Consider the following 25,381-nt stretch of genomic DNA (forward strand, 5'->3'; position numbering starts at 1 on the left):
AACATTCATTCTGAATGGATGGATCTGGCCCTGTCACCGTCCAGTTTCCTCAGTGGCTCCTCAAGGTCAAGTCAAAAGTCATGTGTGACCTATAGGCACCTGACGAATGGAGCTGGTCTGCCTCTCTCCCACTGTCTTCTTCTTCCCTGGCTCCAGCCATTACAGAATAACCACACTGCCCAAAGCCTGATGCACTGTTGCCTGCCTTTCCTGACCTTTGTGCGTGTCTTTCCTCTCTCTGCAATGTCCCTTCCCCATTTCTGTACCTGATGCTCTTTTGCTCTCAATGCAACTCAAAGGTCTCCTCCTAGAAGCCTTCCTGACTCTCTTCCTACCCACACACCTTCTCCTGACGCTGTCCGGCACTGTGCTCTGTGTAGGAACCCCGTGTTTACAAGCCCAAGAGCTCTCTAAGGGTAGGGACAAGTCTTGTTTCACGATTTTAGCCTTAGTGCCAAGGGCCCGGTGGTTGATAGGTGCTCCATAGGCCGTTGTTAAATGAATGAGTGAATTAACGTCTGGAGAAATGCCAGTGATTTCAGAGGGAGGTGGCAATTTTTCTGGTCCTGGCTCCCACTCGCAGAAAGGGATGAAACTCCCTCAAGATTCAGCGTCCAAGATGACATGAGCCCACAATCCAGGATCCCCCAGAACTCAACTCTAAAAAGATCCCTATTTGAAGTTGGCTTAAAAAAATCAGGCGTAAGGCCCATGATCTTTTATTTTTAACATCCAGGGAAGAACTGAAATACGATTTCTATTGTTGTGTTCTAAAAATATATCGTCCATGGCTTTTTGCTTTCTTCACAATAAAATAGCTTTGGCATGACAGCGTTCTTGCGTAAGCGAAAATATAATTTCATGAAATAGTGTTTCATGTGCTTTAAGGGAAGCAACTATCTGACCTGAGGCGGCTGTGCAGGAAGGGAAGGGGGGCTCCAGACAAGATGGTTCCATCTCCTATGGAGCAGGCCCAGGGCCTGGCGCCGGGAGGTTTGAATTTTCCAGATTTTCAAGGGATGTCAGCACCAGAGTCCAGGACCAGTCATCATCCTCAATCAATCAGCAAATATTTATTGAGTGATTACAGCATGGGGAGCTGCAGCTGAGTGCAATGCAAGACGTGTGTGAGCCTGGGTTACTTTTCGTGGCGAGTTCCTCCGGCCATATCATCACCACTACTCCTATGACTAATTGTAAGTAACACTGAGTGCAGCCCTTATCCCTGCAGCAAGCGTCTGCTTTTATCTTCTGCTGACTTTTCACTAGCTCCCTAAGGCAGGTAGCTTTATTTCTACTTAACAGATGAGGAAACTGAGGCTCAAAAGAAGTTTCTGCGTTATCCCAGATGTCACAGCCGGAAAGTAGCAGATCGGGGATCTGAATGTGGATTCTCTGGTTTCAAACCCAAAGTCCTTGGTAATGACAGCCAACATCTGCATGAGTCTTCCTAGGGTGCAGAGTATTTTCCAGGACATGTCTAATTGGATCCTATCACCGTATCACGTGAGGTCACAATGATTATAATGCCCATTTTATAGATAAGGAAACAGAGGCTCGGTGGGCGGGGGGGGGGGGGGGGGGGGGGGTGGTTCTAGCAAGTTTCGAAAAGTCCCGATTGGTAAATTACACATCTAGGACTTGAGCTGAAGCCAAATCCTGTGTTTCTTCTGCTATACCGGATGGAGGCCCGGATCGTCTAGTTTGGGCCCTGCCCAGCTTCTAGCACAGCACTAGAATTCTAGGAAAAGTGTCTAATTCTGGGAAAAGAATTCTCACCTAACAGCCCCGAAGAGCCTTCGTGCCACACTGTGGCCCAGACTGGACTCTGCTCCCAATGCCTGTACCTGGGAGGAGAGAAAGCAAGGGCCTCTGGGCCTGGCCCTGGCGGCTGGGCTCCTCCGGCAGCCCAGGCGCCCAGCTGGGAGCAGGAATGTGAGGGAGGGGGAGGGAGCTGTGTCAGGCTGCTGGCTTTCCAATGAATGGACCATTGGTGGTTGCGGTTATGTGGGCCAATTGTGGTTAGGAGAGGGGAGAGGCTCCCAAGCAACACTGCATTCCTGCTCCTCTCAGCAACTCCGAGTGCTCAGGACCCAGCGGCGGCAGCACAGGCCCGTCCATCCTTCTGGGCTCCAAGGTTAAGCCTGTGCCCTGCGCCCTCCTGGCCTCCAGAGCAGGGCTCTCGCTACCACCACAGGGTCCAGAGGGACGTTCACAGCAGGGAAGGGGCTTTCCTGAGGTGGAAGCAGCCTTGACCTCATGCCTCCCTACCTTACCCACCCCCCCCTTTCCCTTGTTTCCTGGCCAGGGCACTGCTAAGGAGGCATTAGCACAGCCACTCTGGAGTCCTCTTTTAATTGAGTAGCGCTGATGCCCTCTCAGCCTAAGGAATTCTACCCCCTGTAGAGCACCCACTATAGTCCAGGCAATGTTCTAAGCATTCTACACATAATAACAACTTTATAGAAGCCCTATGAGGAAGAGGCCATTATTATCCCCATGTTACAGATGAGGAAACTGAGGCACAGGAGGGCTAAGTAATTTATGCAGGGTCATAGAGCTTGAGGAAGAGGCAGAGCTGAGGTTTCAATCCAGGCGGCATGACTACAGAGCTAATCTTGTGCTCGTCATCCTCCGCTTCTCCGCCCGTGATGGCTACCCTGACTCTTCCTGCTTCCTGGGGAGAAGTGCACGGCACCAGCCAACAGGAAGATTTGCCACCCATCTGGAGGGTGTAGGGCTGGGCTGGGCCCCTGGCCTGGAGTCCAGGGCAGCCACAGAGATAAGCGCTGCAGGCTGGAGCGGGACTCACTCATGCCTCTCCTCTCCTCACGCAGGGCAACCCTGGAAAGGCTTTCCCTCCCCACTCACACCCCTATGCTGGGGTCCCCACTCACACCCCTGTGTTGGGCTCCCCACTCATGCCCCTACGCTGGGCTGCCCCATCCCGCCCAGCCTGGCCCTCATGTGAGGAGGGCTCCTCTTAGATGTCCCAGTTCGCATCACGCAAACCAACGCAAGGAATCGCCTTCAGTAACACAAAGTGGAAGACAGGGGTCTGTGGCCAGGGGTATCGGGGACCTGAACTCTTCCAATCCTCAGGCTCTTCTCTCTCCAGGTCTCTGGCTCCCTTCGGTGACCTCCAGCAGCCAAGCCACTCTGGCCCTTGGGGCACCTTGGACCTTTCCCCATTGTCACTCGTCCTGGCTCGTGCTGGACTGTCCCTGGCAGTCTGTGCGCAGAGGGCATGTAATTCAGCTGGCCTGGATGAGTACAGGATCCAGCATGCAACAAGCACTCAACAATGAAAGTGCTTATGGCGTTAATAGATGAATACGGATGGCGTAGGTTTTTACTTCCTGTTTCCAGGTAATGCTCTGCCTCATTTGCTCTGAAGTCACACAGGACCACAGATAAGAAGTGGGCCTGTTTGCTGCTTGGACACGAGCCGATACAGCATCCTCTTTGTGATTCTCTTTTTCCAATGAAGGTTAGAACAAAATTTCATTCTAGAAGTTTCCTCAGTTAAAGTGCTGTGATGCTAGAGGGTAGGGAGGACACTTGGGAAGCTAAAACTCACTATGGACAAGTCGCTTTCTTATTTCTAGGTTACACTGATCAGCTCTGAGGAGTTCATGATAGCAATCTGAGAGGGCTCCCCCTGCCCATATCCAGGAGATAGTGCCCAGCCTGGTAGATGCAGGAAGCAGAGGGCAGAGCGGGGGCCCGATACAGACAGCTTTCCGGCAGTGCCTGCTCTCCAGGGGCGAGACTCCTGGTGGCATGGCCATGAAACCAGCACAGGTGTCTCCTCAGCTTCAGGGACGAGGGAGACAGCTGGCTCTCCCCCAGCCAGGAGAAGATGCGGCCTTAATATCCACCTGGGTATTTTTCCACAGTATCTAAGTTGGCTCTTGTTAGTTTATCAAATACAAGGTCTTCACAGCAGCCCTGAGAAGCTGGCTGGCTGGGAGCTACCGTTCCCATTTAATTGATGAGAAATCCAGTCAAGGATCGATCCATTATGGCCGCTCTGCCACCTTTCACGCTCTCACCCCACTTTCTTAAAAAGAAGGTAGATATGTTTGAACGGTCAGCCTGCAGCGCAAAAGACCTATGTGGGGCAGGATGGGAGATGGGATATCTAGCATCCCTAACCTGGCTAGCCAGTGTGTCCTTACACACTCTGGCCCTAAGCAACACCTTGTCAGGAGGCATGGGGCAGGAAAACAGTGTTCCCTCTACAGCCCCAAGCTCCCCAGGCTGCTGCTCTCCACCTTCCAGTCCACTTCCTAAGAACCATGGGACCACTTTGATGGAAGAAAGAGAGACAGAGAAGGAGGGAAGGAGAGTGGAAGGAAGGAAGGTAGAAAGAGAGAAAAGGAGAAAGAAAGAGGGAGGAAAAAGAAAGAAGGAAGGAAGGAGGAAGGGAAGGAGAGAGGGAGGGGGAGAAAGAGAGGGAAAGAAGAAAGACCGAGCAAGCCAGCCCTTTGTGATAAAAGTCAACTCCCTGGAAAAGGTCTCAAGGGGATGTTGCCTGTCAAATAATTTCAAAGAAATGACATTTCGACAACAAGCAAATGAGGCTTTCCTCCCACTTCCTGCCGTCCATCTCCATTTCTTCCTTTTCAATCGCTCTCCTCCCACCCTTGGTTCATTCCTCTGGCAAACAGGGTCCCTCCTGTACTCCCTTCTGCCCTCCTCCAGGGTCAGCTGAGTGTTGCCTTCTTGATGATGCTGCATTAGGAAATCATTGAAACCCAAATCTTGGATTGTTCCAAATCCCTCCATGCCTCCCCAGTGACCCAGCTCCGGACGTGACTCTACCGGAAGCCAGTGCGGAGAACAGCAGTAAATCTGACCAGGGACAGCACACGGGCCTCAGAGCTCTTTCGCGTCAGGCCTCACTCCTGAAGCCCCCACCCCAGCCTGCACCAATTCGTGCATTACTCTGGAGGAGGTGGCTTTGCCCATCTGGGCCTTCATTTGCGCATCTGAGGCAATGTGGGCCGGAAACGCTCCTCGTTCTGTGGTTCCAAGCCCCGCTGCCGGTGGATGGCCACACACGGGCCTTCATTGGTGTGAACGGCTAGGACGCTATGCGCACATGGACATCATGCTGTTGGATTGGCCCTGAGACGCAGCCAGGACATGCCCGCCAAGGTCTCCCAGCAAGACAGGCAGGGAGAGGGGGCAGGAGTATCCACGCAGTGCAGGAAAGAGCACTGGAGATAGTGAGCCCATCAGGCACACCACAGGGGCTTCCAGCCTCGATTTCCCTGTGTCTGGTGGTAAAGCACATCTGAAGTCAAGCAGATTCACAGCCTTTCCTTTTAAGGTAACACACATGAGACAGCTGCAGGGTCCCGCTGTGGAGTCATGGTCATCCAGGGCCTTGTTCATCCCTCTGCAGCTCCGTGCAGACAGTTTCCCAGCATCCCACAGCCCCATTCCAAAGTGTTCTTTCATAGCTAAGCACTTGCTCTGTGCTGTCTGCTGCCCTAGAGACCTCCATATGTCGCCCATTTGACCTCACAACCATTCCTTGGGGAAAGGGCTTACTATGATCATTGCACAAACGAGGAAAGAAGGGCTCAGAAGAATTAAGGGCTTTGTCTCAAGCTACACAGCAAACGAGTGGCAGGGCTGGGACTCAAATCTGGCTCTGAGACTCCCAGGTCCTCTGTGCCACTGCTGTGTCATTGCTTAAGGCCCATGTGAGTAGATAAACAATAATAATAACAGTAACTACAGCAATGGCCCTTACTACCTTCAGGGTTAGGGTTAGGCACCATCCCATCCCATCCCCGCCATTCCCGTAAGAAAGGTAAATTAATGTCTAAGTGGTAGAGTCAGGGTTCAAGCCTGGATGTGCAAACGATTTCAGCTGAGGGAGAATGAGGACCCAAGCTTTGTGCCAACAGAGAGGAAGGCTGCCTTCCAGAGGCAGAGCTAGGTTCTGAAGGCAGCCTCAGTGAGCTTGAGGCAGAGTTGGGGTGATGCAGGACGGAGCAGGTGAAATTTTACTTCCTTTCAACGAGTCAAGAGGTTTATACTTCCTCTAACCTCTTATCAGTCCCAAGCACTATGGAGTGAATGTGTTATTGTGTTTTGTGTATTTTTGGTACAGGGACACTTGACAAAACAGGCCTGGGGGAAGTAAATCCTTAACCTCCTTCCTTTGGCAGGGCTCTGTCTCTTGTCTTCCTTCCTCAAGGCTCTGAGGACCCAGCACTGCTCCACATGACTGCCCCTAAGCCCGTGAAAGCAGGGGCATGTTGGTATGTCCATCTCCGTATCCCCGGGGGGCCAGCACCGTGCCTGGCACATAGGAGCCACAGGGTGCTACATTTGTCCAATGAATGACTTGTTCTCTAAAGGTCTCATTTGACTCAATCACCGTTAACGGGGTAGCTCTTATGGGTCAGACACTGTTGTTTTGAGGTAAGTGAACAAGGGCCCAGCCTGCAGGAAGTCTCGGTGAGACTTGGGGCACAATAAAACTCTCAGTGCCCCCTTCAATACTTTTAGAATCATCAGAGAATGAATGAATAACAACTTATCATGGCCACCATGAAGGCACCAAGTCCGGTGGGAACACAGAAATGGGAACCACCGATATGCCTGGGGAGTCAAAGAAGGCTTTGCTGATGGAGGATGTGGTACTACCTCAGGCTTGAAGGATGAGGATTTTGCCTTAAAGACAAGCGGGAGAAGAGCACTCCACGCAGAGACACCAGTAGGAGCAAGGGGATGAGGGTATAAAATTACTGCTTGGGGCTGGGGCAAGCGACAAAAGATGCCCCTTTGAGACCAGGCCATATATCATGGATGGGTGGCCTTCCAGAAGATTCCAACAGTGAATCACAATGAATTGAAGAAAGAAAAAGAGCCTGAAGTTGGCATGATAATTAATAGGCGCATCCTATGAGGCTTCGTTTAGATTCGTTCTCATGCAGGGGCAGAACATGATTAAGCATCTCGGGAAATGCATTTCCAAAAGCATCATCAGAAATCTAGGGCCCAGGTGCCAATCATCCCAGGTTTTGGCAGTCAGATAGGAGCATGGGTCTCAGCCAGCATTTAAATCACCGGCAGGTCAAGTGCCCGGAGTGTCTCCTGGCCCAGAGCAGAACCTCCCAGCTCTGTGCCACAGGACACAGTCCCTCCCCTCCTGGCCAGGTAGCTAGCTAGCCTCCCTGCCTATCTGTACCCTGCCCCCAGAATGAGAGACGCGAGGCTGGGGGGCTGCATAGGAAGAAGAGGGCTGCTGCAAACCCGCGGACTGCATCGCAACAAGGTGCTGCAGCGTGCACAGCCCGGGGAGGCCCCAGGCTCCAGTGCTTGCCCCTGCTCTCAGCCCATTTCCTGCTCAGATTTGGGAATTTTCAGGCCTGGAGGGAAAGTCCCTCGAGACGAATATTAGAAAGAGAGAGAGAGAGACAGAGAGCACCGGATCTGCCTGGAGAGCGCGGAAGGAAAGGCTCGGCTCGGTCCGCAGCGGGCGCGCGGAAGGGCGGGAGGCGGCGGAGTCCGAGTTACTTTGCTGAAGACTCTGGAGTCGCGCACAAAACAGGGCGACTGGGAGGACCACGGGGAAGACCAGCCCGAGAGGCGGGAGAGGGGAGGCGGTTCAGTGGGGCTCTGGAGTGTGTGTCTGTGTCAGTGCGCGCGCGCGCGTGCGCGCGCGCGTGCGTGTGTGTGTGTGTGTGTGTGTGTGTGTGTGTGTCTGGCGCCTGTCCAAGGTGATTTCCCATAAACCACATGCCCCCACAAGTCCTCTTAAAAGGCTGTGCCGAGGAGCTGGCCAGTGGAGACCGGCTGGTGGAAAGTGAAAGTTGCCTGGGTGCTCTCGGCGCCGCCGCCCGCTTTCCGCACCCCCGGGACTGCAGCGCGGCCCTCGGCCGGGGCGCGGGCTCTGCGGCGGCCAGCGAGCGAGCGAGCGAGGGCGGCCGACGCGCCCGGCCGGGACCCAGCTGCCCGTATGATCGCGCGGGGCGCCGCCGGGCGCTGCCCTCCCACGGTAAGCGACGGCCGCGGGGCGGCGGGGCGCCCGCAGGGCTGGGGCGGGAGCGGGCGGCGCGGTGCGGCGCCTCGGAACCTACTGCCCTGGCGCGCCGGCCGCCGACGCTCCCCGCCGCGACCACGGGCTCCGGGGTCCTTCCCATCTTTGCGTGCCGGCTGCCTGGCGTCCCGGGCGCACTCGGGCTGGGACCCGTGACGCCTTGCAGCGGTTCCTGGGGCTGCGGTACTTCTCCGGAAAGGGGAGGCTGCTCACCCCACTGCTCCGAGGCGCGCGCACTGAGCCACCCGCCGGCGGGAGAGAGGGGTTCACAGCCACCGGCAGAGGCTCTGTGCCGGCTCCGTGTCAGCCCCTGCCTTTCTCCCATCTCTGAGCCGACACCGCCAAGAGACCCGCGCAGTGGCTGCGCGCTGAGTGTGGCGCCCTCCCAGTGGGCACCCTCGCCATGGGCCACACACATGCTTCCAGGCTCTGCTGGGGAGTGGGCGCTTCTGCGTTGGAGAAGTTCAGAGGTCATCCAGCTCACAGAATTCCAGGGTCTGTGCCCAGGAACCTGCTGGCAAAAGGAAAGAGCCGGGCAAGCCGCTACTTGTCCCAGCATGCAAGCAGGAGGTGTTGGGGGACTTGAGTCAAGTCTGTTTTGCGGGGACCGGACTCCAGAGCTGCCTGGGGCTAGCTCCGAATCTTTTTATTGCAAAATCTGGTTCATTCAGCCGGGGAGCTCCTGGGCTCGGCGGTGGCAGAGAAAGGGGAAGGTGGAAGGAGGGTTCCGTGGTGCAGAGCCCTCGGCAGGGTAGGGGCTGCTCCGCCTTGCACCGGGAATGTCCGGCCCCGACTGCGGGCAGTAGGTGGGGCAGCTCCTAGAAAGTGCAGGGTGGCACTATTAACGAACAGTAGGTGTTCTCCCAGTGGGTTTACTTGTGAGGAGCCCTAGAGGAGAATGGCAGGAGAAACTGGCTGGGAGAGAAGCAAATACTTGGAGGGGAATGGAAGGGATTGCAGGTGGGGCTGAGAGGAAGGGGCAAGAGCAGACCCACAGGGGAGGAAGAGCCCAACTGAGAGACTGAAGACAGTGTCAGGAGGGGGGAAATTGTGGAGGGGGAGCTGGTAGGCAACCAGACAAAGATAAGGGCTGGAGGGAGACCATGAGGAAAGTAAAGGTGGAGGGAAACGTAGACTGGTTTTAGACAGGAGCCGTCTAAGGATCTGGTCGTGCCAAGGTCCCTCCAGGGCCCCTGTTGATGGGAAGGATGGGACAGGTGAGGATGGACAGCGGGGCTGAGATGTCTGTGGGCCTGCAGGAGAGGTGCCTTCGTGGCTGTCCCAGAGGCCAAGGCGGGTGGGTGGGAGGAAGAATGGAGGGGGAGAAGAGCCAGCCCAGCTAGATGCGAGCTAGAGTGTTAACCCTTGGGTGCCCATTCACTTCCTCCTCTGAGGCAAACCTGGGGCCCCAGGGGCAGGGGGGACCCCCTCTGGCCACCTTCAAAGTCAGCTTCCCACGTGGTGGCTGCACTCTCCCCGCACCAATCACTGAAATAGTTCCAAACGCCAGGCAGCCCTTGGGTGTTAAGCTGTCCTCGGATGTCAATATCTTGAAGTGCCTGTGGCAAGGTTGTCTTCCTGAATACCGCCTTTCTCACGGGCTCTTTCCTCCACACTGTTTAAAACTGGGGGTTCAGAGCGGCAGGGGCAGCGGCCTGGGACAGAGCCACACCTTCCGCTTGGCCCAGTTTCCAATGGGTCCTGAATTAAAGGTTCTGGAGGGCCTGGGCAGCCATTCCCACCCAGGGCTACCTCTTCAACTGCCCAACAGAGCCTGAAGCCCTCCCCGTCGACTGTCCTCCCCCTTTTCCACTCTCCCTCCACCAGGTCAGGCCAGGACCCTCACCAGATCCCTTTACTGAGTGGCATTGGGCCACCCTGTGCCTCTTCCCTCCAGGCCTCCCCTTCCCTCTCTCTGCCATCAACTTCTCCCCATTTTTCATGGCCTCACAGAGGCCACTTCTCCCTGCGCCCTCCCTGGTAGTCCCAGCCAGGGCTTCTGTTCCCTGGTAGGAGCTAACAAACATTTGGGCTTTTAATTATATGTAAATCAGCATGTTGTTGAGGGCTGTTTCATGGCCTCCTCGTTTTTTCCAATGTGCTATTTATTTGCAGTCTTTGTCTCATCATCTGGATTACTGAGGCAGAGCCCAGAGCCCAGGAAGGTGCCAGCTCTCACCCCACCCTGACAGCGTTTCCCTGAATCTGGAGACATCAGCTGCCAGGGGCAACCTTGAGTTGGGGAAAGAAAGTTCAAGAGTCCCTCTGCCTCTGGCTAGAGAGTGGGAGACCTGGGCCAGGGGGAGGGTTGAGGGGACCCCGGTTAGGAGGAGGGAGAAAGGAAGGAAGGGGAATGATGAGGTGTCAGGGACCAGTCCCGTCACTCGAGGGGTGAGCAGCTCCTGGGCCAGGTGGGAGCTGAAGGAGGGAAAGATCTCTGAAAACTTCCTGGCCATGATGAGAGCTGGCTGGCTGGATGCAGACCGTGCTGGAGCTCTGATAAGCAGGTGCCAACCAGGGATGGCCTAGAACTGGCACTGCTACCTCTGATTAAGCAGTCGGGCTCCTTTTTGACACACACACACCCAGGGCTCCAAAAGGTCTCCAGTGTGGGATAGGTTCCCAGTGAAACTGAGTTCGGGGCCCTGGTTTTTTCCAGTAGCAGAGCCAGACCTGTGTGGAATCAGGTGGGAGGAAGGGCTGGGCCTAGGGAAAATGTCTGGCTGGAAGTCTGCAAGTGGGTGCTCGAACATGAGCTTGAGAGGAGTGGGCAGCCCACAAGATGTCTGGCTCGGTGTTTAAAGTTGCAGGGACACAACAATGGGCTGATGCAAGCCCTGCATTCAAGGAGTTTCCAGTGTCACGGAAATTTAGACTGGTAGGAACACCTCCCGTGTCCTCCTTAAAGGGTCAGTGTGTAATCAGGCTCGGCTTGGATTAATCTGGGAAGGCTTCTTGGAGGAGGTGACATTTGGGTAGTTACCAAGGAGAGCAAGATTGCGCGTGCCACGTAGGAAATGCTGAAAAAGTTCCTGGCAACGCTGCATCCTGGGCAAGGGGCAGAGCCTGCAGCATTGTAGGTGTGAGCTCCTTGTATCTCCACTCTCAGCAGGGCACTGGGGTTCCTAGGGAGAGTGAGGGCTGGGAGTAATGATGCACTCTCTACCACAGACATGGCTGAGCCACCTGCTACTGCTGGTCTGTCTCCTGGTGAGCAGGAGTATTACCGAGGAGGTGTCAGAGCGCTGTAGCCACATGATTGGGAACGGACACCTGCAGTTCCTGCAGCAGCTGGTGAGTGTGTGGCCGTGTCTATCTACCTTCTCCCCACTGGGGAAACTGAGGCAGGGAGCAGGGTCAAAGGCAAGGGTTGCAGGCAGAGAAATACGGCTGCACAGGACATGATTCATGGCTCCCACCTAGCTCTCATTGACCTTCTCGGGGCCAGGGTCTCTGACCCACCCCCAAGCCTGCAGCCCTCTCTGACTCCCCTGCAGACAGTGGACAGGGTGGGCTTCCAGCCAGTTGCCTGGGTTAACGATTGCCTGGAATTTCAACCATAGACTCTGAAAAGGCTTGCGAAGCCTGCTCTCCCTCAGTGTGATGCTTTCTCTGGGGAGCCATCCCAGTCTGCCTGCTGTGTCGCCTCTAACTCCCAGCCTCTCAGATATGCCACCGACCTGGCACCAGAGCTACCGTCAGATTTGGAGAGGAGGCTCCTGCCTAGCTCCCAGCCCTCCACCCTCACTCTCCTGGCTCTTGCCTGAGCCTTGGGGCTGGGATGGACTGCTCACCCAGGCCATGAAGGAACCCGTGTCTTATTCTAATCCGGCTGGCAGAGTTGTCAACAATTCCAAACATGGTTCAGCCGGGCAGAATCAGGTTACCATCATGGCTGCTGTCCTGCTCAGAAGAGAATTTACCATCCCTCTGGCCAGCCAGACAGGGTGGGGCACCACTGGCTAAGACCAGCTCCAGGGCCCTGAGCTCGGGGCTTGTAGGCTGGGCCTCCTGACTCTCTCACCTCTACACTTTTCCTCCTGCATGTAGCTTCTGCATCCATCCAGGTAGAACAAGAGCCATAGCATTCTCTGAGGCTTACACTCCCAGAGCCACTGCTCTGGGGGCCAGCGAGGGCTTTAAGGGCACCTAGCCCCAGCCCCTGTAGATCCTGAATCCCCAGAGCTTGTCCAGCCGCGACTCGAATCCCTGCCAGGACAGGGAGCTCACTACTTGTCGTGGAAGATTATGCCCTGTACCCTCTGTTAGATAGTTCTTCCTTCTAACTAACTGGTATTTGTCAGATTTCATGGAGTGGGGGTGGAACGAGGAGACTCCTTGTTCTTCTACAGCCCACCCTGGGCATGGGGGAGGCACAAGTCTTTCCCTTGCCTCTGTCTTTCCCAGTATGGTTGGTGGGGAGGTAGATGAGCACCAAAACCTGATCCACCCCAAAACTCTAGTTCTCATTCTTAGGTGAGCTCAGTTGAGCTGCAGACGCCCTGCCACCCCTGGCCTGCTCTCTCTTACAGATTGACAGTCAGATGGAGACTTCGTGCCAAATTGCCTTTGAGTTTGTAGACCAGGAGCAGTTGGTGAGTTATGGTTATTTATAAGGCCCCTGTGCCAGCCCTATATGTGCTTCCCAAGGTGGGTATATGTGGGAACATGAAGGGAGGAGAAATCCCATAACTGGGCACGGTGAGGGCGTGAGGATCCCTGGTGCTCAAGTTTGGGGTGCCAGGGTCCAGGGCCGAGCAGGATCCGGGCCTCAAGTCCCCTGCTGCTCCCTTCTCCTGGCCCTGGCACATATCAACGCCTTACTATGCACCAGACACTTTCTAATTTAATCCTGACAGTACGACTGTGTGATATACCAGTCTCGGTTATCGTCCTCAGGGAGGTTCAGGGAGCATAGATACTAAGTGGTGGGGGCCTGCTTTGAACCCAGGCAGGCTGGCTCTAGGGCCAAAGCAAACCAAGATGACTTCTGGGTCACATGCTTTGCTTAAGGATGTCGTTTCCATCCAACAGACTGAACAGCAGCCAGGGAGTCAGTCCAGCCCTTTCCCTCTTCCTCCTACCCCACACCCAACCAGCCATCAAGTGCTGCCGGTTCTGCCTCCCAGCCGCTCTGGGCTCTGCGGGAGCCTCACCCAATCAGTTGCTTGGACAGTTTCAAGAGCCTCCCTGCTTCCAATGCACCCCATCTTCCCGCCATTAGGGGGAGCTCTCGGAACTCCGACCTGTTACCTTCATTTCCCTCCTCCAAACCTGTCAGCACCCCCTCGCCCCTGCCCCTCACTCCAGGAGAAAGCCCAGGTTGGTCAGCTTGGGGTTTACACCACACAGTCTGGGCCCACCGCCCCAGTTCCCTGCCCCTTCCTGCCTCCAAGCCTTGGCACAAGCCCTTCCTGTGCCTGTGATGTCTTTTCAACTGCCCCCATATTGCCCCTTATTCCACGCCTGCTCATCTTTGCACCTGCAAAATCACCATGATACGCCCCAGAGTTGCTCCCATCTCTGAACTTCTGCACACCTGACCCATATACATGTCTATTAGAACTGGAGACCACCTATGGTCCGAGGAATAACCTCAGTATTTCACTCACTCACGCCTTAACCAATGTGGCGAGTTTCCTTGGCTAGGAAATGATGAGACCGGTACCAGGAATCCGGCGCTGAAGCAGAGTGTCTGTTGAGGCAACCACCTTCTCTGAGGGACACAAAACACGGAAGTTATCCTTTGGGTCCTCAGGCGGTCTCTAGTTCCCCCTGTGGCCTGGAGGATTTGAAGGAGCCGTGTAGTAAAGGACTTTTGGTGAAAGCAAGCCAAAGAGAGACAGAGTAGTTCCCCAGGATCCACCTTACCTACACACCCCCATTCTGATGAAAGCCTCACCTTCCAGAAATCTGAGGATGTCTCTAATCAGAACCCACATTTCCTTCCCTCTACCTCAAGTCCAGGCAGCTCCAGATCCCATGAAAGAGACTGAAAGACCAGCTGAGGTCAGCGCCCCCCTTTTTACTGGGGTGGCGTGGCCCTCCCCTCGGGGGCGGGCGAAGGGCAGGCCGCAGCCCTCCGTCTGCCCGGGATGGGGGCACCTGTCACAGAGCCTGGGTTCCCCGATCACATCAGCCAGACCATAAACTCCAGCTTCTTGTTTTTCAGAAAGATCCCGTGTGCTACCTTAAGAAGGCCTTTCTCCTAGTGCAAGACATAATGGAGGACACCATGCGCTTCAAAGACAATACTCCCAATGCCAATGTCATTGTGACGCTCCAGGAACTCTCTCTGAGGCTAAGCAGCTGCTTCACCAAGGACTATGAAGAGCAGGACAAGGTAGGAGGGTCCTGGAGCCAGGAACAGTGAGCAAGAGTAGAGGGTGGCTTTGGTGGTACCCTCCCTGTCCTTGTGCACATAGTATATTCACTTGCTTCACCCTGTGTCACGGTTCCTCTCTCTCTCATTCATTTATTCACCCCACATACCTCTGCTGAGGACTTACCGGGCAGGAGACACGGTGCTAGGCCTTGGCGGTGTCTTCGTGAGGCAAAATTCCGTGGCCCCCACCCTTGTGGAGCTTACGGTTAAGTGAGGTTGGCAACCATTAAACAATGACACAAGTAAATAGCATTATGAAACATGAGCACTATTCATTCACTCGACCAATGGTGAATGGTGCCTCTTGTGTACCAGGTACTGTTCTAGACACTAGGAATCATCTGGGGTCAAACCAGACGAGTACCCGTATCCACGTTCATGGAGCTTACATTTGGCGGGGGGGTGAGAGAGTTAACAAAATATACAAGTAAAATACGTGCTATGTGGGATGGTAGTATGTGCGTTGCTGAAGAGAAAGCCAGGCAAGGGGGAGACCTGAAGGAGGTGAGGGAGCGGCGCCATGAAGGAGGGCTGCGTGGGGCTCTGAGAAAGAAACAGCATTCTAATTAAAAAGGGGGGTGGGGAAGAAGAGAAGGAGAAGACTTCCGAGTAAGAATATACTCGCTTGAGGTTCAAAGATGAGGAAGAGTTAGGAAGCTATGAGGCTGGTCAGAACATTCCAGAACAGGGAATGCTAGGCCCGAAGCCCTGAGGTGAGCAGGACTGCACATTCAGGACCACAAAGAAAGGGTGGTCGCCAGGAAGTGTGGAAGAGAGGGGGGAGAGAGGGGAGGAGGCGGGAGCCGGCAGGGGGCACATCTGGGGTCTTAGGGATGTGGAATGTTGGCTGAAGTTTGAGGGAAGCTTTGGGGAACAGAGGAATGACCTAATCTAACTTCACTGCGAGGACCGCAGGGGGCAAGAATGGAGGCTGGGAGGCCAGCAGGGGGCGCGAGTCGGGGCCAGAGGTTCTAGTGGCTTGGACCACTGGGGGGCGGGGGATGCAGCATGGGGCTTGGACCCCGGTGATGCTGTGCAGGTGGAGCGAGCAGCTGTGCTCCCAGGTTGAGTTTGGAGAAAGAACGCACAGGATTTGGGGATGCGGTGGCCATAAGGAGCCGAGGGAAGGGATGGCTCAAGGCCGGTTTTGTCTGGAGCAGTTAGGGGGAAGATCAGGCAGAGAAGGTTTGGGGAAAGGGCAGGAGCTCAGTTTGGGACACATGAAACTCCAGGCGCTTGTGAGACAGCCAAGGGGAAATGCGGAGCAGGTGGCTGGATACACGGGGTCTTGAGTCTGTCTGGCAAGATACTCGTGTAAGAGGAGGTGGTGTGGAGGTCATCTGTGAGGCCAAGAGACTGTAGAGCATGGCCCACTGTGGGAGGAGAAACAGACCCCTGAACCCGAGCACCCAGAAGCCAGGCAGAGGAGGGGACCCGGCCAGGAGACTGGGAAGGAGCAGCTTGAGCGGTGGAGGGAAAACCAGGAGACCGATTTCACTGGGCCCGTGGAAGAACGTCTCCAGATGGAAAAAGTAGTCGCCTTTATCCAACGGGATTGAGAAGTCAAGCGAGACGAGGGTAGAAAAGCGTCCGATGGCTCTGGCAGTGTGCGGCTGCTGCTGGAGGCAGGTGCCAGATGAGGGTGAACGGAGAGGAAGTAGAGGCAGCGCTGTGGGGGAGTGGGGCTCCATAAAGGCACAGGAATAGAGGTCACCAGAGGGAGTGTGGGATTGCGGGAGGAAACATCTTTCCCGAGAGGTAGTAAGGCTGAGGTTTTCCAATGTTAAGGTTCGTTAAGTATCACTTGGGGAGCTTGTTTAAAATCCAGATTCCCAGTACGTACCCCTAGAAAGTCTGATTCCCTGGGGCTGTGGGTGGGCTTGGGAATCTGCATTGTCACAAGCCACCCACCCTGCATGCACACTTCCTACGCCCGGCGTGAACGCAGCAGGGTGGACTTGAGGAGGGAGGGAGCCTTTGAGGCTTACAGGAGCCAGTCTCCTGAGGAGAAGGCTGGTGCGGGTTCAGAGCTCCTGAAGAGAGAAGGCACAGCGTCTGTGTGATAGGTGGGCATCGGGACCTTCTGTTGGATGTTGCCGTGTTCCCTGTGCAGTTACGAGGTGAGGTACGAAGGGCACAGAGGTTTACGAAGAAAGGAAGAGAAAGGCAGTTTCCCTCTTTCTTATAGTAGCCCTGGTGGGAGGCTGGAAGGCACTGTAGAAGAGGAAATGAGCCCAAACTGGATAATCCACTTGGCCAGTGTCACGTGGGTGGTGGGTGACAGAGCTGAGCCCAGGTTTTCTCATGCGTGCATTCATTCATTCATTCATTTGTTCATCTGGTCCACATTTATCAAGGGCCTTTGCAGCTCAGTTTAAGGAAAAACTTGGTATTTGGAAGTCATTGGTAAGTAGACCACGGATGAAGCCACGGGCATGTGGGGCCTCATCTGGCATGAAAGGGAGAAAGTAGGTCCAGGACAGCCCTGAGGAGTGCCAGAATTTCGAAGTCTGGTGGAGGAAGGGAGCCTGGTAAGACGACTGAGAAGGAGCAGCTCAGGAGATGGGAAGCTTCTCAGAGCCCCAGTGGGTGTAGGAGCCATGGTCCTATGAGCAGAAGAGAAAAGGACAGCTCGATAGACAGGACTGGGGCAACTTCAGCCCCCCCTTCCAAGGCATACTCATGCCGGAGAAGGACCCATAGCCCCGTGGCCTGCTCCACACCACGGGATGACCCTTCTAAAACTTGGGTCTCACCGTGCCACCAGCCACCTCCCCAACAACCCCTCGGATGTTTTCTCTTTGCTGTGTGGATCAGGTTAGCAGTTTGTGACATGGCCAACAAGGGCCCGAAGCACCTGGCCCTTGCTGACCTCTCTTGCATGAATCTCTTGCCAACTTCTTTTTTTTTTTTTTTGTCTCTTTTTTTAATTAATTAATTTATTTTGAGAGAGACAGAAAATGTACAAGTGGGGGGAGGGGCAGAGAGAAGGAGAGACAGAATCCCAAGCAGGCTCCGTGCCGTCAGCACAGGGCCCAATATGGGGCTCGAACTCACGAACTGTGAGATCATGACCTGAGTGGAAATCGAGAGTCGGACACTTAAACGACTGCGCCACCCAGGTGCCCCATCTCTTGCCAACTTCTTCCTAGGTGGCACTACTATAGCCACTCTAGCCGTCTTTTGGTCTTTCCACATTTCAGGCTCTTTCCTGCCTCAGGACCTTTGCACACTCTGTTCCCACAACCTGGACTGCTCTCTCCAACCCCACCTCCTTTCCTGGTTGACCCTTGCTCATCTTTCAGTTGATTCCATGGGGAAATTCACCCTGGGCCCTCATTTGGCTCCCCTCGTTGTGCACTCTCAGATCATTCCACACTTCTTCATGTGACTCCCTGCACTTGTAACGTGTTTAATGCCAATGCCTTGCTAGATTCAGCGTCCCAACTCAGACAGTGACCACCTCTCTCATGCTCATTGCATGATTCCCAGGTAATTGCCATATGCCTGGCACATAGATATGTGCTCAACAGATCTGTGAATAAGTGACATATCTGGAGATCTCAGGGCTGGTTCCACTACCCAGCAGGGGTGAGGGGAGGGAGAAAATGAAAGAGAAAAAGAAGACAGATGTGAAAAAGTTCAAGGGCGTTTGGCAAACAAGCTAGAGACATGGCTCATCCTCACCAAGTGGGGGGGGGGGGCCCTTACTGTCTTTCCAGGCCTGTGTACGAACTTTCCATGAGACACCCCTCCAGTTGCTGGAAAAGATCAAGAATGTCTTTAATGAAACAAAGAATCTCCTTAAAAAGGACTGGAACGTTTTCAGCAAGAACTGCAACAAGAGCTTTGAGAAATGCTCCAGCCAAGGTAAGCACCAAAAGGGCCAGCAAGTGTGGGTCAAGGGGAGGGTGTAAGGAACAGAGCAGGGATTGGGAGGTGAGGGGCGGGCTGGAGGGACCCTGGGCAGGCAGCCTGGCTGCGACGCGAGCTCCTGTGTGTGTAGATGTGCTTTTCTCGTGTTCATATGTGGCTTCACGTACCTCTGGGTGGTCCGGGCACATGTCTTTTCTGACATGTGTGTGCATGTTGAGACATCGAGAAGGATCATGCTGGTGGCTGTGAGATCAGGGAATGGGCAAGGGGCCCCTCTCGGAGGGCCCTGTAGGCTTGGAGGCTTTCCCTACCGGCTCTGCAGGCTGGCTGAACGCACAGGGGGTTCCGTGGAGAGAGCAAGGCTCCATCTGGGAGCCAGGGCCCTTGCACCAGGAGCCCTGCAGTGAATCACCAGGATACCCTGGCTCCAGAAGTCCCCAGGATGCCTTGAATGTCCCCTCAAGGGAAAAGGCTGGATTTGAAGGCTGAGCATCACTCAAACTCTCCCAGTGCAGGCCCAGCTGCACACGCGTGTATCCTACGTGGCCTCGTCTCTGCGTCCTGTGCCACGTGTGCCCTCCTACATTCAACCTTGCTCCCCGAGGCAGGAGCTGAGGCCCCGCGACCTGCCAATGGCCAAGTCCAATCTCGTTGCTTCAATCCCAAGGCCTCAAGTCTTGGCCACATTCCAGCCCCAGTTTGTTCCCGCCTGTGGCTGTGGCTGTGTGGCCCCTGGCTGTGCATGAAACCACCTTGCTGCTTTCCAACCAGCACTGTCTATGGGACCTGAGGGTGTCTTGTGTTAGTCTTGGAGGCCGCTGCTCAACCACCTGGCCAGCTGCTGCTCAATCGTGGCTTGGCACCTTGCCAGCTGGAACTCCAGGAAAAGCTGTCCCCTGGTCTTCCCTGACCCTGGCCCCCAGTCTGTCCTCTAAACCCCACTCTTTGCTTTCTGCCTTTGAGACCCTGCAGCTTGTACCTTCCTTGCCTAAGGCCTGTGTCATGAGCACTGGCTCCAGTCCTGTCCTTTCCTCAGCCCCTAGCTGAGGGATTAGGGGATGAGGGACCCTGGACCCATATCCCCCTCTCAACCCCCCCCCCCCCCGCCCCGGGAAACCTGTGCTGGAGGCTGGTGACTCTATCTCTTCCCCCCCATCTTTCTCTCTCCCTCTCTCTGTGGTTCTTTCAGATGTGGTGACCAAGCCTGATTGCAACTGCCTGTACCCCAAAGCCACCCCTACCAGTGACCTGGCCTCTGTCTCCCCTCAGCAGCCCCTTGCCCCCTCCACGGCCCCCATGGCTGGCTTGACCCGGGCTGACTCTGAGGGGACAGAGGGCGGCTCCCTCTTGCCCAGTGAGCTGCCCCTCCGCACAGTGGACCTGGACCCGGGCACTGCCAAGCAGCGACCACCCAGGAGCACCTGCCAGAGCTTTGACTCTCCAGAGCCTCCGGGTGTAGAGGCCAGTCCTATCGGAGACTCACCTCAGCCCCAGTCCTCTGCCGGGGCCCCCACCCCTGGGATGGAGCACATTCTTGACTCTGTGTTAGGCACTAACTGGACCCTAGAAGAGGCCTCCGGAGAGGCTAGTGAGGGTCCCGTACCCCAAGGGGCAGAGCTTTCCTCCTCCAGGCCGGGAGGAGGCAGCATCCAGGCCAAGATGACCGCCAGGCCCAGTGACCTCTTGTCAGCATCTTTTCCATTGTCCTACTCAGCCAGGAGCCAGCAGCCAGAGGACATGACTAGCATACCCCTGCCCACGGTGGGCCCTGCGAGACCCACTGGCCAGGCCCAGAGTCATACACCTGAGAAGACAGACCGTCCATCTGCCAAGCCCAGAGACCACCAGGAGCCAGGCTCTGCCAGGACCCCGTCGCGGCCCCCACGAAGCCTCAGCAGTCTCAGGACCCCGTCACGGCCTCCACGAAGCCCCGGCAGTCCCTCGGCCCTCTCTGCACAGCCAGGTCTTCCCGGAAGCCACTCCTGGGGCCATGTGCTGCCCCTCAGGGAGTTGGAGGGCAGAAGGAGCACCAGGGATCGGAGGAGCCCCACAGAGCTGGAAGGACAAGCAAGTGAGGGGCACAGGCCCTCAGCCCGCTTTAATTCCGTTCCTTTGACTGACACAGGCCATGACAGGCAGCAGGAGGGACCCTCAGACCCTCAGCTCCCCGGGTTTGTCTTCCGCCTGCTGGTGCCCAGCATCATCCTGGTCCTGCTGGCCGTCGGCGGCCTCCTGTTCTACAGGCAGAGACGGCGGGTAAGGACAGCCCCTGTGAGAGGAGGGCATCCCGTGGGGGCGGTGGCACAGCCTGGGTGGGGGAGCAGGTCGAGCGGGTCAGAGGATTACTTGGGCTCCGCCTGGGTTCTTCAGATGCCAAGACAGGAGGCCAGCTGAGCACAGAAGATGGCAGGTTGAAGTGGGGGGTCTATTAAAAAACAGGGGGCACCCAGGCTATAAAGTCAATGGGAAGGGACCAGGAGAGGACATTCTTGGGCCGAGAGTGGGAAGAGAACCCGGCCATGAGGGGAGCTAGGAGAGGAAAGTGATGCTGCATGGAGGTCAGGGCAGCGTTTGCTGGGAGCTCTGTGGGGCCCCGGGCCCCGGGACCCCGGGGATAGGAGGCAGCCTGCATGGGGAGAGGAGATGGGGCGTCACCAGCAGCGAGGCCCCAGGGAGCCCTCCTGGCCCCACGGCTGACCCCCACATTAGGGTAGCCGGGGGAGACTTTGATAACTCTCTCATCTACTCCTCTGGGCACCCCCTGCCTGGGGGTGAGGCCACAGTCCCCACACCATTCCCCAGCTCCTCAGGGAGCCTGATCTTTACTGTCTGTCCCCAGAGCCATCGAGAGCCTCAGACAGTGGATTCTCCCATGGAGCGACCAGAGGGCAGGTGAGAGTTTGCAGGAGGTGGGGGTGCTCTGGAAGGCACAGGGGGGCCTGTCTTGGCATCTGTTTCCCCTCCAGAGTTGAGGGAGACTTCCTTTCACTTGCTCTGAGGAAGTGGAGCCCAGAACAGGATGGGAGGCAGAGAGGAGGAAGGGCGTTTCTTCTCTCCTGTATCTCTGGGACTTTTCCTGATTTCTCCTTAGGGCTAGGCAGTTCTGAGTCTTCTAAGTCTGAGAGGGCTGGAGCACATGTGCAGGGGTTTGGTGGACAAACTTAAGGGGCTCCCTCACTCCTCAGCCTCTGCTGAAGTCTTATGCCAGCCCTATGCTCTGCCCACAGCCCCCTGACCCAGGATGAGGACAGACAGGTGGAGCTCCCAGTATAGAGGGGTTTCTAAGGTAAGATTCTGATTTGGATCTCTCTCCACCCCTTAAAATTAGCTACCCTCTTTTCTAATCACCCTACATTTCTAATCACCAACCCACACCTGACTCCCTCCCCTCCTGCTCTCTTTTCCATCCGTCCCCATATCCTGCCAACTGTCTCCTTTCGAGATCCTCAAGAAGCCGCACGGCCCCTGCATTCCCCCCACCCCCACCATCGGAGGCTAGGCCCTGTGGCCTGTACATCGGCTTATTATTTCTATATTTGGCTTCTAGTCTTTGCTGCCACCTTCCATCCCAGAGCAACCAAAATCTTCTTGTACGTGGTCTTTACCCTCCCGGGGAATTTGCACCGCCAACCACTTCAAACCCAACGTTCTCAGCTTGGCACCTCTTGCCAGGTTTCTATCTGTCTGCAACCTATTTGACCCTTCTCCGCAGCCGAGATCGTTTCTATGTCCCTGCTTTTAGATTCATGGACCCCCAGAACCTTAGTCTTAGAAAGGCTCTCGGAGGTCATTTGGCCAGTGTCCCACCCGACAGAGGCCTCCCCTTTCTGCATCCCCAACAGGGGGTCAGCCAGCTGCTGGTCCCATATTCCCAGTCCCAGGCAAGCTCCCTGCCATCTCCCAGGAGCGCCTCGAGGAAATCCTGCCTCGAGTGAGCTTCCCTGCCTGCTCCACGATGGTCCTCCCTCCTGTTCTCACGAGAGCCCTCCCAGTGTCTCAAGTCAGTTATCCAGGCCCCCTTTAAGAATTCTGTAAGCTAAGTGTGGCACAAGTCCCTCAAACATTCCTCGTATGATAGGGTTTTCAGACCCCTCACCATCCTGGTTGCCCTACTTTGGACACACTCGTTTGTCAATGTCCCTCTGAAAATGTGGCACCCAGCCCTGGACACAGTGCTCCAGATGTTGTCTGACCAGCTCAAAGTACAGTGGGACTGTTAACCTTCCTTGATCTGGACACTTCTTTTCGCGCAGATTCAGATTGCATTAGTGTTTCTGCCCATCACCAGTGCCCACTGAAATCGTTTCAAGTCCTAATGCTGTCTTCATAGTCCTCCCAAATGTGTCTCCTGCACACTGATGAGCGCCTCCTATTGTCCTCGCCCACACTGTTGGTAAAGATGTGACCCTTATCCTTCCTCACCCCTGGCTCCCCGATTCCAGGCAGCGCCCTCACCTCCCGTTCTTCCTGATTGTCTCCACCGCCCGCTGACTGCTCTTCAGGTCCTCCCCCTCCGCTCTTTGGTATTTGGTTAATCCTGTATCAATTGGCACTTACTTGGATGTTGTTTTCATACACTTTGAAATCTTATTTTATGTGTACATGTACGTTCCGCATCCCTAAGAAGGCTGTAAGCCCCTTGAGGGCAGGGACTGTGTCTTCCACTTTCTTTGCATTTCTTTTTCTACTACAGCGAGGGCTTCTCCACATCTGCCAAGAACTCAATAAATAACTGACTGGCTTCACGGTTGACTGACCGCCTGACCCTGGCCAGGCTCTAACCGACCAGCCTTCTGGATGACCGGTTAACCAGCTAACTAATCAACTCTGGCTGCCTGGCTGACCAGCTGGCTAGGTGACTTTGACTGATCGACTGACTAGCTGGGAACTGCTTAAACTGAGCTGCCTGCCTAACTAACTAGCTGGCGAATGGCCTGACTTGCTGATTGGCTCGCTGGCTGGCTAGCTAGGGTAACCCATTCAATTTTCCAGTCACACCCCATGGCACGTACACGTGAGCGCCTTAGGACCTTCCCATGGGTACAGTGACAGGTCTGGGCCACTCCTCGCAGAAAAGGAATCTAAGGAATACTCAGAATCGAGGGAGCCTATTTAGAAGAGAGCACGAGGGAGCGTATCTGGAATCCTGGGGTCCCCCCTTCTCGGCGGGGTGGGCTAAGATGGGTGAGTGGGTCAGGTGGGACACTGGCAGGGCTGTGAGGATGACCCAGACTCCCTTGAGACTGGTAAAGCAGAGGAGGGATCAAGGTCCCTGGGGACTCCGTGGCTCAGTGCTGCACCACCCTCTGACTGGTTGCCAGCCTCCCCCCTTGGTCTTGGCCCTCCGCCCCATCTCTTCTACACCCCTGCTCTGCTTTCCCTGCCTCCCTGTTCTCAGGCCCTGCCCAACTTTCCTCTTCCTCCCCTCTAGATTTCACTTAGAAAGGGAATCCAGGGCAGGGACCACACCCCAGATTCCTAATCCCACCACTTGGATCAGTAGGTCCAGCCTAAGCCCCAGGAGCCTCAGGAGATCCAGGGCGAGCCCCTAGCCTACTTGCCACTCTGACGAGAGAGAGAAAACACAGAGGCAGAGAGACAGATAGACGGATGCTCAGAAGAAGACACAGGCACTCTAAGGAATCAGGGCATACGGGCAGCGGACTCACCCACTTGGTCCTTCTTCCCTCCTAGCCCCAGCCAGGTCTGAGACCCCGCTGTGCCCAGCATGGCTCATGTCCAATTTCTGGTTCTCCCCTCTTCCCCCTCCACAGCACGGGAATGGGCTGGAAGCCAGAAGCTATGGTCCCATCTGCCCTCCTTGTCTGTCACGGACTTTGCCATCGGGTCTGTGGATGGTCAGGGAGGGAAGCCCCACACAGGATCCCAAGTTGGATGGAGCCCAGGGGATTTCTGCTCCGGGAACAAAGCATTCTGAGCATGCTGGGCAAGGGACAAGGATGGGGGTGGGGTTGGAGAGAGCAAGGCCCTGACTCCCATGGATGATCCAGGGAGGCAAGTCCCTTGGCCCATCAGGAAGGAGGCGGGGTTACTTAGGGGATAGCACGCCAAGTGGCAGGGTGGAAGTTTCCTTGTTCCGAAACTGCCTCTACTTCTTCCTGTTGGTTACCTATGACCTGCTGTCCCGAGTATCGAGTAACGTGCGCGATGACCGTCTGTGATGAATGGTGTGGAGGTGGGAATGAGAAATTCTTCTTTGCTAGAGTTAGCAGGAATCGTTGGTTCATTGGCCCAAGGCCAGGGAGGTGGTCTTGCCCGAGGGGAAGTCTAAGGACACTCAAGTGCCCCCCCCCACCTCCCTGTTAGACTCCTCCACTTGAGCAGCTGCCAACCCCCTCTCCTGGCCCTGCTCAGGCCTCTACCCGGCCCCGTTACCTCCCCCTGCGGTCCCTACTTCCCCAGGAGGAGGTAGGAGGTGAGGCCAGTCTGGCCAGAGGCTTGGACTGCTGCCAGGAAAAGCCGCCTGGTCCTTTGTGGTGTCTGGGGTGGCTGGGAAGGCGAGGGAGAGGACCAGAGGAAGTCCTGCCTGTAGCACCACCGACAGCCCACAGGAACGCTGTCTCCCCCACCCATGTCCTCAGCGACCCCTCCCTCCACTCCCACTCGGCTGACCAGCCTTTCTTTCTCTCCCTTACAGCTGGGCGCACAGGACAGTCTCTCCATGGGACGAGACATCATGGGGGCGTCCACCACCACCCCTCCCCAGCCATTCTCCTCGCAATGTGGCCTGCCCACCACGAGAGCTCCTGACCAGAGCAGCGAGGCTGGAGTCCCTCTGCCCTCGACCCTCAGACTCCGGACTGACCAGGAGAGGGCTGGAGGTTGCCCTCCACGCTGCTGATATTTATCGTGGGCCCTGGCGGCTCCCATCCACCGGAGGAAGGCTGGGAAGCTCGGCTGAGGACCCTCGGCGCCTCAGGGGCTGTGTTCTCCTCCTACTCCCCTCCAAGCCACACCTGGGCCAGGGACCCAGATGCCTGTAGGACGTGGGAGAGCAGGGTGGGCACCGAGGAATGAAAGAGCCCTTTGCCCAG

The 25,381-nt window shown here is 55.9% G+C and overlaps 1 protein-coding gene across 4 annotated transcripts; it reads left to right on the forward strand.

The window, feature by feature from the left end:
* Positions 1-7,738: 7,738 nt before the first annotated feature.
* On the forward strand, positions 7,739-25,121 carry CSF1 (colony stimulating factor 1). Of its 4 annotated transcripts, XM_086717780.1 has the most exons (10): positions 7,970-8,023; positions 11,237-11,359; positions 12,598-12,660; positions 14,238-14,408; positions 18,173-18,320; positions 19,516-20,289; positions 20,452-20,582; positions 21,166-21,218; positions 21,554-21,612; positions 24,985-25,121. In XM_086717780.1, the coding sequence occupies exons 1-9, from the start codon at positions 7,985-7,987 to the stop codon at positions 21,597-21,599; spliced, it is 1,548 nt and encodes a 515-aa protein (XP_086573906.1). In that variant the 5' UTR covers positions 7,970-7,984; the 3' UTR covers positions 21,600-21,612; positions 24,985-25,121. The 4 variants fall into 4 exon arrangements, with proteins under 4 accessions (XP_086573907.1, XP_086573906.1, XP_086573908.1 ...); XM_086717781.1 differs by having other exon boundaries at positions 7,739-8,023; positions 19,516-20,582; XM_086717782.1 differs by having other exon boundaries at positions 20,041-20,582.
* Positions 25,122-25,381: the final 260 nt, after the last annotated feature.

Source organism: Puma concolor, chromosome C1 (assembly GCF_028749965.1).
Source record: "Puma concolor isolate L17-30 chromosome C1, mPumCon1.1.hap2, whole genome shotgun sequence".
NCBI lineage: Eukaryota > Metazoa > Chordata > Mammalia > Carnivora > Felidae > Puma > Puma concolor.